Raw genomic sequence first — 19,262 nt, forward strand, 5'->3', positions numbered from 1 at the left:
ACGGTTTCTCTCCCGTGTGAATGCGCTGGTGTGTTCGGAGCGCACGACTCTCCCTAAAGCTCATCCCACACTCTGAGCAGTGAAACGGTTTCTCTCCCGTGTGGATGCGCTGGTGTATTTGAAGATAGCTCTGTCTAGTGAAGCTCTGTCCGCACTCTGAGCAGTGAAACGGTCTCTCTCCGGTGTGAATGAGCTGGTGCTGTTTCAGATTGCTTAGATTAGAAAAGCTCTGTCCACACTCTGAGCAGTGATACGGCCGCTCTCCTGTGTGGATGCGCTGGTGAATTTGGAGATGACTTGGCCTATCAAAGCTCCTTCCACACTCTGAGCACTGGTGAATTCTTCTTTTGCCTGCATTTTTTTGTGTTCGTCTGGGTAACGGGTTGGAGCTGGGTGTATCGGAAGATGTTTCAGTACTGGAGTTTTCTGACACCACATCCTCACTTTTATTCTCTTCTGGCTTCAACATTATGATGCATTCCTCTTGGTGGCTTGGTGGTTTCTTGATGCGGTTGTGGAAGTAAAGGCCATTTTCTCCTTTGGGAAAAAATAGGAAAATGTTAAATGAGCTGTGCAATGTAGGAAAGCAATGGCAAATGCATAATCTGCTCAGATATCGAAACATTTCAATGGTCGTGCGGCGGGGTTTACCAGACAAATATGTATTATTATTATTTCTTACCACCAGTCTGTGCAGTATTGTTTGAGAGTCCCTAGAAGAAAATTGATTGCTCTTCTAAAAGGCACAAAATTAGCAATTCCAACATCTACGTATGCCGTTATTATTAGCTGAATTCACAAAGAGCACCAAGAAATGTGGCAGAAGAGCAGCAGTTTGGGTTGCACGAAACTGGACTGCAGGAAACTTTCAGCAGAACCCTGGCGACGCCCTTGGCCCTATGGGAACGTCATACCTGTTTGAGGCAAATCAGAGGCATTTACCTTTTTGAGCTAAAAATTGTATCTGCTTGACCTGAGATAACAGGTAATGTGGGTGTTAAGAAGGGTAGCAAGATTGGTGAAGAGTCTTAAAGAGCTACAGCCAGTCTGAACTGTCTGTGGGCTAAGAGTTGGCCAAACAATTCTTCCTTCCCTTCTGAAACCCCATCTACCCAACGGAAGGAGACGTTTAAAGACTGAACTCTGGAAGATTGCGCACACACACTGGTTGCAATGTAGAGCAAAATCCTCGTTGCCACTTGAGCAGGGATGTGGTCTGGGTTAGTTGCTAAATCACTAAATACACTGTATTTAAGCAGGAGAGCATGAGAGGGAGTGTTATCGCGAAATAACATCTCAGCTGTGATTTGCTCGCAGGCATGAGCCGAAGGCAAGTGCTGGAAAAGCATCCATTTTCTGTTTGTGCTCAAAGTAAGAAGTGAAAACGTTCAAATGGCTCGAGCGCCTCCTACAGCTGCCAAAGTCGTTGCTTAGCAACAGCGTGTCGGCAGCATTTCACCACTAAAATCTCCAGAGTGAGAGGTGTGAGTAAACAGTAAAGCAGCATCTCCAAGAGCTGGACCAGCACATCAGAATAAAAGCCAAAAAAAGGAATTAGGAAGGAAATGTTAACGAAATAACATGTTTAACGATGAACGTGGCTAGTTTCTACCCCCGTCTGACTCTCTTCAACACATGCAGGAAACAAATGTCACCCAAACTCATAGGGCTAAGGGCTAAGGGCTAACAGCTAACAGAGGCCTCCTCAGCTCAGTCTGGACAAAGGCTGCTTCTGTGTGTCCTCTCACAGCTCACACGGCTTACATCCTTATTACAGACGCAAACATTTCTCCACCCTTTTCTGCCAGAGTCACTCAAAAGCACAAAGTGAGCAGCTTAAGAAAGCTAGAAACAGCTCTTTACCTTCAACAGATCAACATCTTTTTTCTGTTATAACAATGTGGACTGCTGAATTCTTCTTCCTCTGTGTCAATGGCAGTTGGCAGGCGACTGCACGGTGCAATACTGCCATCTACTGAATGCATGACTACACTGTTCAACCCCTTTCTCAAAAACCATACAAACAAGCAGAGAACCTGAAAAGCCTATTTGTGCACCCTGTCCATCTGTGACCCTGGCCTGCAAGTAAGCTCTTCAGGGAGAAATCCTTATGACCCTGTGACTTCTGTGAATCTGCCAAAAGTTTCTCTTTGAGGTGAGTACATCTCACAGTGAAGCAGACCATGAGCAACCGTTTCTCTGTTTTGACAGTATTAAATCCCTTTTTCATGTGTCTTTATTAAGTGCAGTGAGGAATTTAACAATTGTATTGGCTTCTTAAATGGAAAGTACAGTATGGGGTCATCAACAATCCATCCAACTCTGCACTACAACCCGTCTGTTCACTACACCACCACTAGAATGGGACATTTTCCATAATCCTGTTGTCAATGAGATGCAGACTACCTTTGACCTTTGGTGATAGTGGTTGACATTGGTGGTTATGGCAGGAAACAGTGATGGAGGCACATTGTACAGCTCAGCCTTTGGCGAGGGCTTTAGAGATGGACTACCTTTTGTCTTTGTAGGTTTGCAACTTCAGCGTTCTCTCTTACCGTTGGCGCGTGTATCAGCATCTTATCTGACTCAGCCCCACAACTGCTGAATGGTGTGTAAAGGCCACCTGTGTCCTCAGAGTAAAAACCCTGAAGGAGATGAAGAGGGTACCAGATGCCGCACTTCAGGTAGAGGAGGATAGAAGAAGAATAGAATTCAGAACCAGTTGTCTCTGTGTTTGCACACTGTGAAATTAGACCTCTGCATTTAACCCATCCATGCAAACACCCCCATACATGCACACTAGGGGGCAGTGAGCACACTTGCCCGGAGGAGCAATTGGGGGTTAGATGTCTTGCTCAAGGGCACTTCAGTCATGGACTGTAAGCCGAGTGGATCGAACTGGCAACCTCCCAGTCACAGGGCTGGTTCCCTAACCACGAGCCCATAACTGACACGAATGCAGTGTCTGTTGCAAGACATTGACAAGGTGGGGTCAAACAATGCCATGCATATGAGACCATCCAGTCAAGGCAGACATTCACTGTCTCAATTAATCAAAAAAGTGCTGTTTCTTAGCAACACCATGTGCTGTGCTCTACATTACTAGTAAAGAGCATTGACCATGACCATGTCTGAAATTTTACATTTCAACTGTTGTACATAGTCTCTGAGCTTGCCTCTCTCGGCCAATCAATTAATATGAAATGTTGGTTGATTGGACAATGAAGAAACTCTTCACCTTACCAAAGCAGCCAGCATTAGTTGATGTACAGCAGTGAAAAACAATATCTAACATTTGTTTTATAATATTAATAATAATAATAAACAAAAAAATCATTTAGGTTTAACATTAGGTTTAACGAGTCTTTCTGGTTTTAATGTGGTTACAGACTTCGGCGCTCAATTGGCAAATTAGCTTGAAATAAAACAGATATTAAGAAATGGAAGTTGGAAGTGGAAGTTTTATCTGAGCATGATGTCTTAAAATCATTCAGAGATTCCAAAGAGAAAACTCATGCTTAATGGCAATAGCAGTACAAGTCTTTTTTATTTATGAAATTAAGACATCCCAAATCCATAACAACACCTACAGTTAAGGTGCCTGTGGCCAAACAAGACCATCAGGAATTTATCCTCGGCCACACTACAGGATTCTTTAAAATCATAACCGATAACTAATGTAGTGCGGGCCAGGAATCAGCACATGCTAAATTTCCATTCTTAATTTGTCTATATGTGTTTATCTAGTTACCATTTTAAATCAATACGTTTGACCAAATATCACAGAATTAATTTCCTTTGGTTAAAAAAACACTTAAAATATATAATTAAATGCTCCAATATCAATGGCACAGAATGCTCAAATGCAATATCTTTTAACATAATATTAACAATTATGGACGATGTTAGAATGATTTGGAAACCTGAGGACCATTTTAAACTCATCTTAGGACTTTAAAAATGGCACTTATTGTGGCAGTAGTTAATGCATGTAGCTTTATACTAGCAACGTCTCAAATAAGTGAAGGTCCATACAATGAAAATGGACATGCTCTTCAAACCTTTCAACTGACACCAACACACTGTGCTTCATATGCGTAATATTAGTTGTGTGCCAATGTTCTGTCCTTCTAAAATTCTGTCACATTAAGCATGGGAATCAATCACATGGCCACGGCAATAAGCCGCTGTGAGCTCTGCTGAAACTGCCTCGTAATCTGGACTTTAAATGCCCTGCTGTGGAGATGCTTTTCCAACAATCAATGAAAAGGCTAGATAAACAGGTTCATCGTCCCACATGCAAAGTTTTAAATAAATACATACTAGGAGCAGGCCTGGGTCTACTTGGGTGCAGAAGCATATGCTGCCCTCTCACTCGAGCTTGGTAGGAAATGCAGTTAAGCGGCGTATAGGCCACTGATGATCATTTAGATAGTATGCATGCATCTGAAATCTTTAAGGTCAGAGCGTATTGCTAAAGTTACCCCTGTCTATGGTGATGTTCATTTCTGAATCATTGGTTTTGTGGTCACTCCTCCTTGAAGAAGGAGATAGTGGATAATCAAACCTAGTGAGTGAGCATGTTGACTACAAACCACTGTACCCAGATTACAAGTGCATCAAAGTATAATGATTGTGTACAGTGAAAATGTCCATGTTACGGCCCATTCCCAGTTGCACGGTCACACACATTATGGTGGGGGTCACGACATACCCTCCTAAAGTGTGTGCCAAAGTGTGTGTGTGTAAGATTTTTCAGGATGTGATCTTCCAGGGGTTATTCCATGAAGCGAGCTCACTCAATAAGCCCAGCTTTTTGTCCACTTCAAGTCGTCCTGCTCGGTCACATGACTGAGGAGCTATCAATGTTTTGTTGTGCATGTAGACCCTGTTCAGAACCTGCACTTCACTCAGAGTTCAGGTTTAACCAACAGCAGCATCTCTTGCCCCACGAAGAGCCTGTGTATGTTTAGAGCGTGGATGACGATACTGCAGAAGATATTTTAAAAATCACCGTAAGGGACACTGGTTCACTCCCTAAAAAGTGGATCGTTATTAACAAGAGGAAAACACACTTTTTCCATTCAGCCAAAAAATGTTTTATTACCTTATCTCGCCTATGGCATCAATAAAGTCTCAACCAAATGTTATTTAAAATGAGCATTTTTCTTAATTTCTAGTTACATCTTCCTAATTTTCAGTTAGATATTATGATGATTACTACTGATAAACAGTACAGGGTATATGTGGGTTATATATGAGGTTTTCACCATCATATAGTTTTTTTTGTGAAGTTTAGTATTTACATGCTCTTGAGTGTATATTCCGGAGATCCAGGACATCTCCCATCACTGGAAGACTATTTTACGTTCTGGAAGCCTTTGTGCATCTATAAATTCAAATGCCTAAAGCTCCCACCGTACAGTGTTATGGCTGTTCTCCTGCATGAATGTGCAGGTGTTTGTTAAGATGATTGAGTCTATTGAAACTCATGTCACACTCCACGCATTTATACGGTTTCTCCCCCGTGTGAATGCGCTGGTGTATTCGGAGCGCACGACTCTCCCTGAAGTTCTTCCCACACTCTGAGCAGTAATACGGTTTCTCTCCCGTATGAATGCGCTTGTGTGCACTGAAGGCACCGCTCTCTCTGAAGCTCTTCCCACAGTCCGAGCAGTAATACGGTTTCTCTCCCGTGTGAATGCGCTGGTGAACCTGGAGGTCACTCTGTCTAGTAAAACTCTTCCCACACCTTAAGCAGTTATATGGTTTTTCCCCCGTGTGAATGCGCTGGTGTTTTCTCAGGGCAATACTCTCTCTGAAGCTCTTCCCACACTCTGAGCAGTGAAACGGTTTCTCTCCCGTGTGGATGCGCTGGTGGGTTTGGAGATAACCCTGTCTAGTAAAGCTCTGTCCGCACTCCGAGCACTGATACGGTTTCTCTCCCGTGTGAACGCGCTGGTGTCGATAGAGAGAACTCTGCACAGAAAAGCTCTGTCCACACTCGGAGCAGTAATACGGCTTCTCTCCCGTGTGACTGCGCTGATGTATTTGGAGATTGCTCTGTCTAATAAAGCTCTGTCCACACTCCGAGCAGGGATACGGCCTCTCTCCGGTGTGAATGCGCTGGTGAATTTGGAGATGACTCTGTCTAGTAAAACTCTGTCCACACTCTGAGCACTGGTGAATTCTTCCTTTGCCTGCATTTTTTGCTGTTCGTCTCGGCGATGGGTCAGTGCAAAGCGTAGCAGATGATGTTTGAGTACTGGAGATTTCGGACACCACATCCTCACATTTAATCTCTTCTGGCTTCAGCATTGTGATGCCTTTCTAACGGTGGCTTGTTGGTTTCTTGATGCGGTTGTGGAAGTCACAGGAGGCCATTCTTTTCTGGAGAAAAGAGGAAAATGTCAGTGTCAAATTTAGTAAAATAAATGACCTGGTCAGAAATCTAAAGTAGTCAAACGGAAAAAAGCCATGTAAGGCTGTGGGGTTTACCAGACAGAACTTCTACATTAGAACATTATAAAAATTATACCCAATTATCTGTTCAGTTTCTGGGCAACATTTACACATTTATTTTTGTTATTCAGAATCTACTCCAGCTACTTTCTCCTGGTTATTGGTGCTGTTTAACATTAAAAAGTTGGTGTTAGATTGAAGTTTTTTGGCATTTATTGAATGACGGATTTAAAATCGTGTACTGCTTGCTTGGCATCCATGTAAGGTAGGGGTGGGAATCTCAAGGCACCTCACGATTCGATTATGATTCAGAGGGCTGCAATGCAGCTATAAAACACCAAACAGTGCAGCTCCGAACACAGTGAAACGGTTACCCTCCGTGCACAGAACTGTTCAACGCTGCAGGAGAAAAGAGGACAAATAGTACGGACCAATTATTGTCCCACATCCCTCATGAACTGGTATGGCCTATCTGAACTTTCTATGGGCAAATGGCCAAGAGGCCAACCAATCCTTCCTTCCCTTTTGATACTGCCCAACAAAGTGCTGGGTTGCTTACTAATCTTCTAAAGGCACAAGACCTTCTGTGATAAGGATTTCATCAAAGAACACACACTCAGTGGGTACACCTGTTGCAAGACCAACAGTAGGTATTTGGTTTAAACCAAGTTGCACATCAGTTTGATATTACACTTGGTTACACGGTAGTATCACACAAGCTGACTTCTTCTGGTGTGACATCACCTTGGTCCTCTTGTGAAGAGGAGTTTCATCAGGAGAAGAAAGGCCTGGAGGGTTGCATGTTGCTGACTTCTAACGTGACGAGACCGCTCATGGAGAAAACTGTAGTGCCCAGCTTTTGGATGGACAAAAGCCAGTTTCCCTTTTAATTTAACCAATCCTCTGTAGTAGCAAGACACTTGACAGGCAAACAGTACTTGTTCAGGTATTACAATGACTGCTTTGAAGGGGGACTTGCGGCTTTTTTGGTTTGCAGGTTTTGTTTACTAGTGACTATAAACGTATCCTAAAGTGAAAGTTCTAGCTGTGTGATTTGTTAGTATTGCTGGTTATTCCCTAGGCTTGAGATCTGAGTTCAGAGCTAGCATTTGCAAACATAAGAAGTAATGAGCATGAAAAAAAGTGACAAGTACTGAAACCAATCCCGTGTAGCAAAATCCAACGGCATCATTCCTAGAAGACGATGGGGCAGTCGTGGGCTGGAGGTTAGGGAACTGGCCCTGTAACCAGAAGGTTGCCGGTTCGATCCCCAGGGCCGACAGCACATGACTGAGGTGTCCTTGAGCAAGACACCTAACCCACAACTGCTCCCCGGGTGTTGTGGATAGGGCTGCTCACCGCTCCGGGCAAGTGTGCTCACTGCTCACTAGTGTGTGTATGTGGTGTTTCACTTCATGGATGGGTTAAATGCAGAGGTGAAATTTCCCCATTTGTGGGATTAAAAAGTGTCTTAATTTAAGTTATTAACATGAAAATGCAATTTGTAGATGGCAGTTAAGCTTTCATAGTGGTTTCAACAGACCACAGAAATCTAATTAAACAAAATAATAGCTAATTATATTTTACACTTATTTTATAATTCACACACAACCCTTTATCCTAGCTTTTGAAAGGTGTTGATTAAAGAAATCAAAAACAAATGAAGATGAAACCAATTTCAATGCAAAATGAAGCACTCAGCTCAATTTTTGGTAAAGTAATATCAGTTCTGATAACTTTTGCCAAAAAAGTCTCTGCTAGCACTAGACTGTGAACTGCTTCTGTGCTTGTCTTAGGAGACACCAGTGGATGGTCATGTGGTTATTTGTAAAATTCAAGATTACAAATTAGACATTTTTACTCACTCACTATATGCAACGATGTAACTGTACTTGTCACGTGTAGGTACCATGTTGATTAATACTGCCAGAAATGCTCAAATCAAAAAGTTTCCTTCAACGAAGAAGAAGAGGCAGGTTCTCCTCCGTCAAAGCTCAGGTACTCTTTTCCTAGATCTCCACCTAGAGAAATGGACATTATTCCCAGCAATCCTGGATGATAAGTTTTGCATAGTTGAAAATCCTCTCTACATTTCACACAGGAATTCTATGAAGACAGCTCAAAGGACGTCTTGTCCATGGCTTAACCGTGACGTTGGTGCAGCTCTGAATGCACATACCACTGCTTTTAAATCAGGAAACACGGATGAGTATAAAAAGCCAGGTATGCTCTCTGTGAGACCATGAGGGCAGCCAAACATGAGTACGGGCTAAAGTGGAATCACAGTTCAACACGAGAAGCCTGTGGAAGGGGTTAAGCACAATAACGGACAGCCCAGCACATCACCAGGGTCCAGCTCCCAAACCTCCTCGATTTATAAATCAGCCGCTGCCTGAGGAAGACCTTCTAAAGGACTCCACTCACCCAAGCCACTGTGTGTTCTCACAGATGCTAGGCAGGGGGAGGTACAGAAGCATAAAGTCCAGAACTGGCCGGTTCTGAGACTGTTTCTTCCCCCGGGCCATCAGGCTGCTGAACAGCCAGTAGTGCTGTTGTATCGGTCTGTAGGTCTGTCACTGGACCTCTGAGTCATGATGATCTCCACGGACAATCCAAACCTCATCCACACCATCAGACTTATTCAGATCCTCGGCACCTTCAATCCAGCACATCTGTACTCACACATGTAGACTGACATCCTGATAGACTGATATTTTGTAATCTGGAACATCAAGACAGTTAAAGAACACCAAAAATCTGTGATGTTAACGCATTCTGCATGTATTTTTGTTTTGATCATCTAAACTCAAATTTCGACATCTTTGCACGCTCTCCAAACATCACATCATAATATCTCAGTGAACAATTTTGGACCGAGTCCTCTTCAGTTTGTCATGGTTTAAAGTTTTTTTTCTAGCACTTTGTTCTAGCATGGATGAGAACATTTTCAGCCATATCGCCCAGCTCTACACCTAACCCCCAACTGCTCTCCGGGCGCTGTGGACAGGACAAGTGTGCTCACTGCCCGCTAGTGTGCATGCATGCAGTGAAACACCCACACGGATGGGATAAATGCGGATTCCTCTGTGTGTAAACACAGCTGGCTGAAAGTTCTGAATTCAGATGGTATGATTGAGCAAAGGGTAAAAATGTCTCATTTGTCCATCTTGGGGTTTTTCAAAGTCTCACATGGCCAGGTACTAATGTCTCGCAAGCCAAGCTAGTTCTCTGGCTGACCCACCGACACAGTATTTCATTTTTACTGGGTGCAGTATTGCCAGGAATGTAGAAGTCAGTTTCACTAGGCATCTGTGAGGAGGGACGAGGGGCCTGGGGCCTGGGGCCTGGGGCCTGGAGAGGGGCTAGGTTGTTGGGATAGTGTAGTGGGTAACACCTCTGCCTTCTACACTGCCCAGGCAAGGATTGAGCCCCAGTCTACAAACACCCTACACTACACCAATAAGAGTCCTTGGGCAAGACTCCCAACACCACCTTGGCCTCCCTGTGTAAAATGATCAAATTGTAAGTCACTCTGGACAAGAGCGTCAGCCAAAGGCCGTAAATGTAAATGAGCAGAAGAAAGGCAGAATAGAGTAAAATTAAAGGCAAAAAAAGAATTAGGAACGGAATAACACGTGACTGGCTTCTACGCCCTTCCACTCATACAAAAACACAAACAAGCTCGCCCTGAGAGCAACGCTAAGAGCCAACCCTGGCCTCCACAGAAGCTGCTTCTGCGCGAGCTCACGCTTCAGTAACGCTGCCCCTTTTCACGTGTGACCGTGTCTCTGCCCGTTTCTGTAAGAGTGGGTTAAAGCGCAGGGGGAACAGCTCTTTACCTTCAACAGAGCCGCTTCTGTTTGCCTCTAGTAACATTGTGGCGCGGTGGACTCTTCTTCCTCTCGGCTGGCCAGCCTGAGAGTGGATTCTTCGTCTTCCTCTCCGTTGTTTTGGCTTTGGAGACCCAGAGGCTGAATCCCAATTGGCTCCCTACTCCCTATGTAGTGCGCTGTAAAATACTGACAACCAAATACTTTATCATTTGTCCCAAGACCGATTTGTTATCCAGCCATAGGCTGCACTACTTACATAGCCGTCAGGGCCCGATCCGACCACAGAGACCGTCGTTCCCTGCCTTATGTTGTGCACTATAAAGGGAGTAGGGAGCCTTTAGAGATTCAGTCACTGTCCATGCACTGACAAACCCCGCCTCCTGCGCTACCATTGGCTAGAAGTACATATCAGCTGTCAGTTGAATGGGCAGTGAAGAGACCCTTCATGGCAATTGTGTTTAAAGCAACCAGCCTTGTAGGATCTACTGCTGAGAAACAAGACAGTCCAGAAAAGTTTTCTACCAGCTCAGCACAGTAGGACACTCGGACACTCTACTGTTTTCAGAGACATGTCTGTTTCTGTTTCAATGATTCCTGACAAGCTTTTTTTGGCTGAAATATTTTTTACAGTGTTCAGCAGTAAGATTTCAGATGACATCAATATGACAACCGTTTGGCCTTGGATTGGCAAATTGGCTTAAAAGGGAATTCTGATAACTGCTGGGATAGGCTCCAGCCCCCCAGGAATTCTGATCATATTAAGAAAAGAAGTCTGTAATAGAAGTTGTACCTTAGCTCCTTACCTTCTAACGTTCACACGTTCCAAAGAGACATTTCACGGCAACGGCAGAACAGGTTCTTATTAAACCTGAAGTCAGTCCAAAATCCATAAGAACCCCGAACCATCTTAAGTTTGCTACACAACAAACATGTGATACTAATATGTGTTCAACTGTTGCTACAGGTTACTTGTTGCTTTATGCAAAATCCTTAACGAAGCATCCTATATCTTGCTTGTACTGAGGAACTTTCTAGGTAGCAAACTGTTTTCTGAATTTTTTATTCGTAAAGAGATCATTCCAATTCCAAAACACCACAACTATATAAATCATTTCTCAGAATGTTTAAAGAAATAATAATGTTAAAGCACGATTTGATACAGCATCAAAACAGATAGTAGTCTTAAGGAGAAATGCACTCAGTCGATTAACAGGTAAAAGGTTTTCGTCAGTCCACCCATTAAAACACTTTAGTGTTTCTTCTGGTTGATCTAGATGTTGAACTTATGTGGAGAGACATTGTGTGTATACGACATGCACCAAAATAATAGGAGCTGTTGAGAGCTTCACTTGTGATTTTGAAATCATAGCTACATTCCAGGTGGAAGTTTAGCCCCCACAGATATTTAAACCCGTGCGGTTATAACATGCAATTTAGAATTAGGATCTTTTGAATGAAGGTCAGGTTAACAATTTCAAATGAATTCACAGAACATTTCTGTGGCTGCTGGATGACGATGGAGCAAAGAAACAACACGCTTTGCAAAAACATGCTTGAATGCAATACTTTTCAAAACTCTACCGAACAGTAGAACAAAAGCCTGGAGGCGAGGCGGGGTGTGTGTAGTCAGTCCAGCTTAGAACAGATCATTTCAGTGGATTATGGTTCAGTTATGTTCCCTGACTAAAGGTACTGAGATGGAGCCTTGAGGGTCCCACCCCAGACACAAGAGGGATACTGCCCCAGTGACCGTTTCAGACCTTATTCTTCTAAATAATTATTCTAAATGATTGCTCCTTAGGGTCAGGTATAAATGTAGCAAGAATTATGTTTTTTTCCTTAAAGCCATCTTCACAAAGTGCATTTACAGCATTTTGCAGACAACTTAAGGATTTACATTTACACAGCTAGGTGAAAGTAGTGTGAGGTGTCTTGTCCACAGACTCTACAAGAACTACAGTGTAGGGTACTTGGTCAGTTGGGGGACTGAACCCCAGCATCAAGAGTGTACCCACTACACTACACCAACCAAGGTAAATTTATGGTGCCAGTAAACATCGATCTACTTGTAGTCCAGCCACATTTCTTACATCTCAAACCACAAATACAAGAATTTGGATGTTTCTTGAATCTTTACATTTCTCTAGGAACCCAGGTCTTTTAAAAGTGACCCCAGGGATTGTATAACAATTTTAGAACAGTAAGACCAAATTGGATTGGCATATTATTTATCACATTTCCTGACAAAATAGTGCTGAATTTTTCCTATAAAGCCAACTTTCTTCTGTAGAGGGACGTAAGTTTTGAACATGCTTTATTCCTGTCATTCTGTGACTACTGTCAAGCTTATATGCCACTAATAGAATCAACATAGAGGATATATGCAGCATTTATTTTGTCTGCAAAGCCAACTTTATTGTAATTGCTTTTTTGCTTATCATAAAGCAACAGACTTCTGCTCACCTTCCACTGAATCACACTGTAAAGTTTGATGGAGGAGGGATAATGCTATGGGGTTGTTGTTTGAAATCTTAATGCTTCAGCAGACCAAGACATTTTGGACAACTGTACGTTTCCAACTCTGGAAGTTTTGGGGAAGATCCTTTTCTATTCCAGCATGACTGAGCCCCAGGGCACAAAGCAAGGTCCATAAAGGCCTGGCTGGGTGAGTTTGGTGTGGAAGAATTTGAGTCCTGACCTCAACCCCATCCAACACCTTTGGGATGAATCAGAATGGAGAATGTGAGCCAGACCCTCTCGTCCAACGCCAGTGTCTGACCTCACAAATGCTCTTCTGGCTGGACAAAAAATTCTCTCTGGAGATACTCTCCAAAATCTTGAAGAAGGCTTCCAAGAAAAGGGGAAAAGAAGAGGTATCTCAATACTTTTGTACATTACGGTTGGGACCCATTGGACATCATAATATACCCTCTTATACACTGACACTCCACTGGAATGCAACACAACCTAAACGTGAACAAATATCAACAGATTATTTAAAAGTACCAAAGTCTGTGTTTAAGATCTTCAGGATGTAATCTTCAGGTCAGATAACAACTGTGTTGTGTAGAACAGACATGCAGATGGTACTGGGGAGAGGTTTCTAGCACTCACACCCAATAACTTGTCAATATTTCTCTTCTTCTCCCCTCTCCTTGACACCACCAGATGATTCAGACAGTGCATGCTTGGAAGGAAGCTTAAACGTTTACTGAGAATGTCTTCTTGCAAAGCTGCAAACAGCTCATAGATCTCTTCAAGTCAGGGGACATTCTAGACAACCATTAACAATAATCAATAACAATAAACAAGTTCTTTATTTGGAATGCACATTTGTATGCACTAGACTGTATGCTAGTCATTGTTGAGATTCCTTTGGAATAAATGACAAACTTTACAACATTTATAAACAGACCTTTAAGGAGGTTTTTTGATGTATCTTGAAATATTCATATATAGTTAAATTTTAAAAATAAATAGCCCCATCCCTAATCATTATCAGTATGTTTTTTATGTTTATGTTTTTACCTCACTCTTGAGGCACGTGTGTGTCTTTAAATTTGAATGCGTGAAGCTTCTCCCACACTCTGAACAACAATACTGTCCTTGTCCTGTGTGAACGCACTGGTGCATTAAAAGAGCACATCGGTCAGTAAAACTCATTTCACAGTCTGGGCAGTAATACGGTTTCTCTCCCTTGTGAATGCGCTGGTGTGTTTTGAGGGTACCACTTTCCCTAAAACTCTTCCCACATTCTGAGCAGTGATAGGGTTTCTCTCCAGTGTGGATGCGCTGGTGCCGCTGGAGATTACTCTGTACAGCAAAGCTCTTGCCACAGTCCGAGCAGTGATACGGTTTCTCTCCTGTGTGGACGCGCTGGTGAATTTGGAGATGATTCTGTATAGCAAAGCTCTGTCCGCACTGTGAGCAGTGATACGGTTTTTCTCCCGTGTGAATGCGCTGGTGTGTTTTGAGGGCACCGCTCTCTCTAAAGCTCTTCCCACAGTCCGAGCAGTAATACGGTTTTTCTCCTGTGTGAATGCGCTGGTGAACCTGGAGGTCACTCTGTCTAGTAAAACTCTTCCCACAGTCTAAGCAGTCATATGGTTTTTCTCCTGTGTGAATGCGCTGGTGTGCTTTGAGGGTACCACTCTCTCTAAAACTCTGTCCACAGTCTGAGCAGTAATACGGTTTCTCTCCCGTGTGAATGCGCTGGTGACGTTGGAGAGAACTCTGTACAGTAAAACTCTTCCCACAGTCTGAGCACTGATACGGTTTCTCTCCTGTATGGATGCGCTGGTGTATCTGGAGATTACCCAATTGATTAAAACTCTTCCCACACTCTGAACAGCGATAGGGTTTTTCCCCAGTGTGAATGCGCTGGTGTTGCTGGAGAGAATTGTGTTGGTTAAAGCTCCTTCCACAGTCTGAGCACTGATAGGGTTTCTCTCCTGTGTGAATGCGCTGGTGAGTTTGGAGGTTGCTCTGTCTAGTAAACCTCTTCCCACACTCTGAGCAGTGATATGGTTTTGTTCCTGTGTGAAACTGTTGGTGTCCTTGGATTTCATGCTTTCCACAATCTGAGCATTCGTCAGATTCCTCCTGTCCTGTATTTTTCTGTGTTGACCTGTGAGATGTGTTGGCAGAGGTACTGCAGCTTGCAGACACCACATCCTCACGTTTGATCTCTCCTAATTTCAGCATTGTGACGTGGTCCCCTTGACGACGTAAAACTCCGTAAGAAAGTGGACACAATGAGCAGGTCTGCAAATGGTCATTCCTTTCTGAAGGAGAAAAAAAAAAAGAAATGAATTCATTATCAAACACACACAAACACAAAAGTTGTTCTGGACTCTAGTAGTGATACGCGACTGATGACAGCATGTAGCCATGCAAATGTTGGCATGGTAACAGTGTTACTGTCAAAAACGGATGCTTATTTGAGGATACCTTTAGAAGTGCTGAGTGTTTATTTTAGATAGGAAAAGACAGAATGATGCTTTGTACTCATATTTTTTGTTGGGTTCATCTGGAGTTCAACAAGATGTTTGGCTCCCCACAAATTGACATTGGTTTATTTCACAGCTGCATTTAATGACAAACTTTTGTTCAGAGTTAATGGCCAACCAGTGTTTTCAAAACGGAACATATACCTCAGGTGGTTTAACACACAACTCAGATAAGAACATCTTCCAGCACCATATGAGGTTGCGTCACTGAGATACAGAGAGTAAGTGTTAATATTTGAGTTAGGTATTAGTTTAGGTTGTGCACATTTGACACTACACTTGAAAGTCCTGGAGGTATGCCCAACCCGAGAATGCACAGACACATACCTGTTTTTATATTGGCCTAATAAAGGTAGGTGAATATCTCTCCTTTGTAAACTAGGGTGCTTCCTAACAAATGGCTTGATTGTCTGGCAATTACAGCAGCTGTGCTTTGAGGGGGCACATGTATTGTATTTACATGGTCCATAGGCAAAATGCAGTTCTCGGTGATATAACCTTCTGCAAAGAGGCTTGCATCTCAGAAAAATACTGTAGTGTGTTCAAGAAATGTTGTTGAAATGTTGGTGAAAGGAAGATGCCTACAGGAGTGGCGATTGTTGTTTATTCAAAACCAAAAGGTATACACTCAACAAGACAATCAAGGCTGCCAAATGCAAATATGGAGATAAGCTAGAACAGCAATTCTCCTCTGATGACAAATCCTCCGAGAGAGCCGTGACCATCACTAACCTCAAACCACAAGCTGTAAGTGCTGCAGAAGACCTACTCCCAAACCTAATGAGCAACTCTTTCGTTAGGATTTTGAACACAAAGGAATTGTACATATCCAACTTGCAGCTTAACTGAAGTAAGTCTGCATCCAGTCTACACACATTGACTCTCATCTCTGCCCGTTCTCCCATGCATAGCACCTACGTAACCCTTTCCTACCATCCTCTTCTATCACCATCAGCAAACATGAAGTCAGCTGTATACTGCGGATATAGAAGATAAGGAAAGTGGCCAGCCCTGATGCTATTTCAACTGCAACACTCAACATGTATGCTTCATTTCCAATGGTCTCTAATGGTTTCTTCAAATCAGTTTTTGCTAATTTAAAACCTGATGTTATACTGGATCCTAAAAAGCAGAAGATTTCCTGAATGACTACAGACCAGTTGCCTTTAGTTTCAGTATAGTACAATATACTCTAGTCATGTCCTTTAAGAGACACACCTTAGAGTACCTTAGAACCTTAACTGGCACCCTCCAGGATCTTCTATTTGGCATCACCAGTTGGAGAGCTACCAGGTGGTTGTATTAGTTTGGCTCTGCACTACATTTTGCAACATCTGGACTCCAGTTCACGGCAAGCTGTAGCGGTCACTCTGACACAGGGTTTATGTCATGCAGAGACAGTATGCATCAAACATGCCTAGAGAAACTTCACTAATGCTACCACCCTTTGTTCTGGTGTCAGAATTTATGAAAAAAAAACAATATCCATTTCAATATGCATTTCAATATCTGTTTCAGAGCCATCATATTTATGTTGAATACTGATGCCATGTACTGCTGTTATGAAGCATTGAAAGCAATTTGACTGCTAATTGTGCCAGTTCGGTTGGTTGCCAGCCAGCCAACCAAACAAAATGCTTACTAGGCCCTCATCAAGCATCATCTATACCAGTATTTCTTAACCATGGTCCTGGAGGCCTGCTGTCTCGCAGGATTTTTTTTGCTTTCCCTCTCTTAACACACCCACTTTAACTCTTTATTGTGATGATAATGAACTGACGAGTTGGATCAGGTGAGAGAAAACAATAAAAAGAGTAGAAACTGTATATACTATATTCACCATCCTAATAAAAACAGAACTAACAGTCTGATTACGTTAACGCAAACATCATTTTTATGGTCAACAAGAAAAAGTCTTAAGGTCCAGTTTTCAGAACAGTAGGCTGTGCACACCACTGTTTAATAGCTGTGAATGAACAGACATACTGTACGGTAGCCTGTATAGGAGTATAACTGATTCTCAGAGCTTCTCTGGGCAGTGATGGGCTGGAGGTTAGGGAACCAGTCTCGTGACCGGAAGGTCACCGGTTTAATCCCCAGAGCCGACAGCACTGACTGAGGTGTCCTTGAGCAAGACACCTAACCCCCAACAGCTCCCCGGGTGCTGCGGATTGGGCTGCCCACTGCTCCGGGCAAGTGTGCTCACTGCCCCCTCCATTCATTCATGGCATTTTGCTGGGGCTCTTATCCAGAGCGACTTACAATTTGATCATTTTACACAGGTAGGCCAGGGTGGTGTTAGGAGTCTTGCCCAAGGACCCTTATCGGTATAGTGTTGGTATAGTGGTATAACCACTGTTGAACCCCAGTCTACAGTGTAGAAGGCAGAGGTGTTAACCACTACACTAACCAACCACCCTACCCTAGTGTATGTGTACTCACTAGTGTGGTGTTTCACTTCACGGATGGGTTAAATGCGGAGGCGAAATTTCCCCGTTGTGGGAAACTAATAAGGGTCACTTAATCTTAATTCAGTTATGGGGTGCCATATTATGGATAATCCTAAACACCAGATGGACGTTCAAATACATAATTAGGTGAACAAACATAAATTCATTACATGCTGAAGCTGCAATTTCCTGGGAAAAAAAGAATCTGATGACTTGATTCAATGATTGAAGTGTTTCTTCCCCATTTCTCAGGGGTTTTGATGATTTGAACAACTTCATATAAAATGATGTTATCGATTAATTAAACTGAAATTATAATGAATTCAATGAAAATCACATGGTTACGAGACAAATATTATCTAATGCGGTTCCTCCTGTAGCTGTGGACAGCATGTTTTCTGACATTTAAGTATCTCAATTGCTATCCCAATTTCAGCTCAACAATGATTCACATGCTGTTTCAAAAAAGAATGAGATCAAGTTCAAACGGCTTTCGGCCAGGGCTGGGCAACATGACAATGTTATGCAACAACAGGGCACCGTGGCTTCCTCAGCAATCAGGGAGTGAAAAATAAATAAATAAATATGACTGTAATGATTTTACGCTATAGATATAGATCTGGAGTGCTGATTAACTGATATAACCACAGTGGGACTACTTAGCCCATCCACTGTCTATCAACATAGGATCGGAAGTTTGTTAGGCTCTATTTTTCCTTTCATAAAGTTACATAATCATAATATCCATAAAATGAATGGAAAAGAAACAGAAAATACTTTACTGTATATACACTATACTGTCATTAATTGCTCTTATTGCTACTGTATGTGTGTATGTGTATATACGTTTACACATGTATTCTTACATGTAACTTAACTAGTTAACACTAAGTTCAGGTTTGCTCCAGAGCCCGCTAGAAAACCATGCTGATCTCTGTTCACACCCAGAACCTCGGAGCTTAGAACTAACAATGGCCTCTCGGACAGCTCACACACTTCAGATATTTCACACATTTTAAATCGTACTTTCCATGAACTGAACCTTCTCCTCAAACGTTTGGAGGAGTGAAGCACAAAGACGGATTAAACCCAGAACAAACCCAGTGGGAAAAGTGGTAAACAAGGCTTTACCTGAACAGCCGCTCTCGTTTCTTCTCTCTGCTCTCTTGGTTTTGGAGAAGCACAGTCTTAGAACTGGCGCCCCCAGCTGGATTGCAGAGGGAGTTGCACTTTGGATTCTTCTTCCTCCTTTTTTGTTTTCTTCTCGTCCTCCTCCTCCTCCTCCTCCTCCTTCTGGGTTTTTAGCAGTTGGCAAGCCTTTTATGTGGTACATTACTGCCACTGACTGGACTGGAGCCTGGAGCACCACTATCAGGGATGAACAATTATCTTCTAAAGGAGACCAACAAACTCTGAAATTTTCAGAAACCTTATCAACTTTCCTTGTGCATTCCCCATTATATATTGCAGCAGCTCCCCATAATCACCTTTCGTTTTTATATTTTCTT

The 19,262-nt window shown here is 42.8% G+C and overlaps 1 protein-coding gene across 4 annotated transcripts; it reads right to left on the reverse strand.

Annotated features, from left to right (window-relative positions):
* Positions 1-5,075: 5,075 nt before the first annotated feature.
* On the reverse strand, positions 5,076-18,946 carry LOC108412017 (zinc finger protein 239-like). Of its 4 annotated transcripts, none has more exons than XM_017683863.2 (3): positions 18,886-18,946; positions 13,897-15,079; positions 5,076-6,190 (listed from the first exon to the last, which is right to left on the reverse strand). In XM_017683863.2, exons 2-3 carry the CDS (start codon positions 14,997-14,999, stop codon positions 5,428-5,430), a joined length of 1,866 nt encoding a protein of 621 aa, XP_017539352.2. In that variant the 5' UTR covers positions 15,000-15,079; positions 18,886-18,946; the 3' UTR covers positions 5,076-5,427. The 4 variants fall into 4 exon arrangements, with proteins under 4 accessions (XP_017539352.2, XP_037398552.1, XP_037398551.1 ...); XM_037542655.1 differs by lacking the exons at positions 13,897-15,079; positions 18,886-18,946 and adding exons at positions 8,332-8,483; positions 10,302-10,613 and having other exon boundaries at positions 5,076-6,390; XM_037542654.1 differs by lacking the exons at positions 13,897-15,079; positions 18,886-18,946 and adding exons at positions 8,328-8,483; positions 10,302-10,613 and having other exon boundaries at positions 5,076-6,390.
* Between the last annotated feature and the right edge of the window lie 316 nt (positions 18,947-19,262).

This window comes from Pygocentrus nattereri, chromosome 11 (genome assembly GCF_015220715.1).
Source record: "Pygocentrus nattereri isolate fPygNat1 chromosome 11, fPygNat1.pri, whole genome shotgun sequence".
NCBI lineage: Eukaryota > Metazoa > Chordata > Actinopteri > Characiformes > Serrasalmidae > Pygocentrus > Pygocentrus nattereri.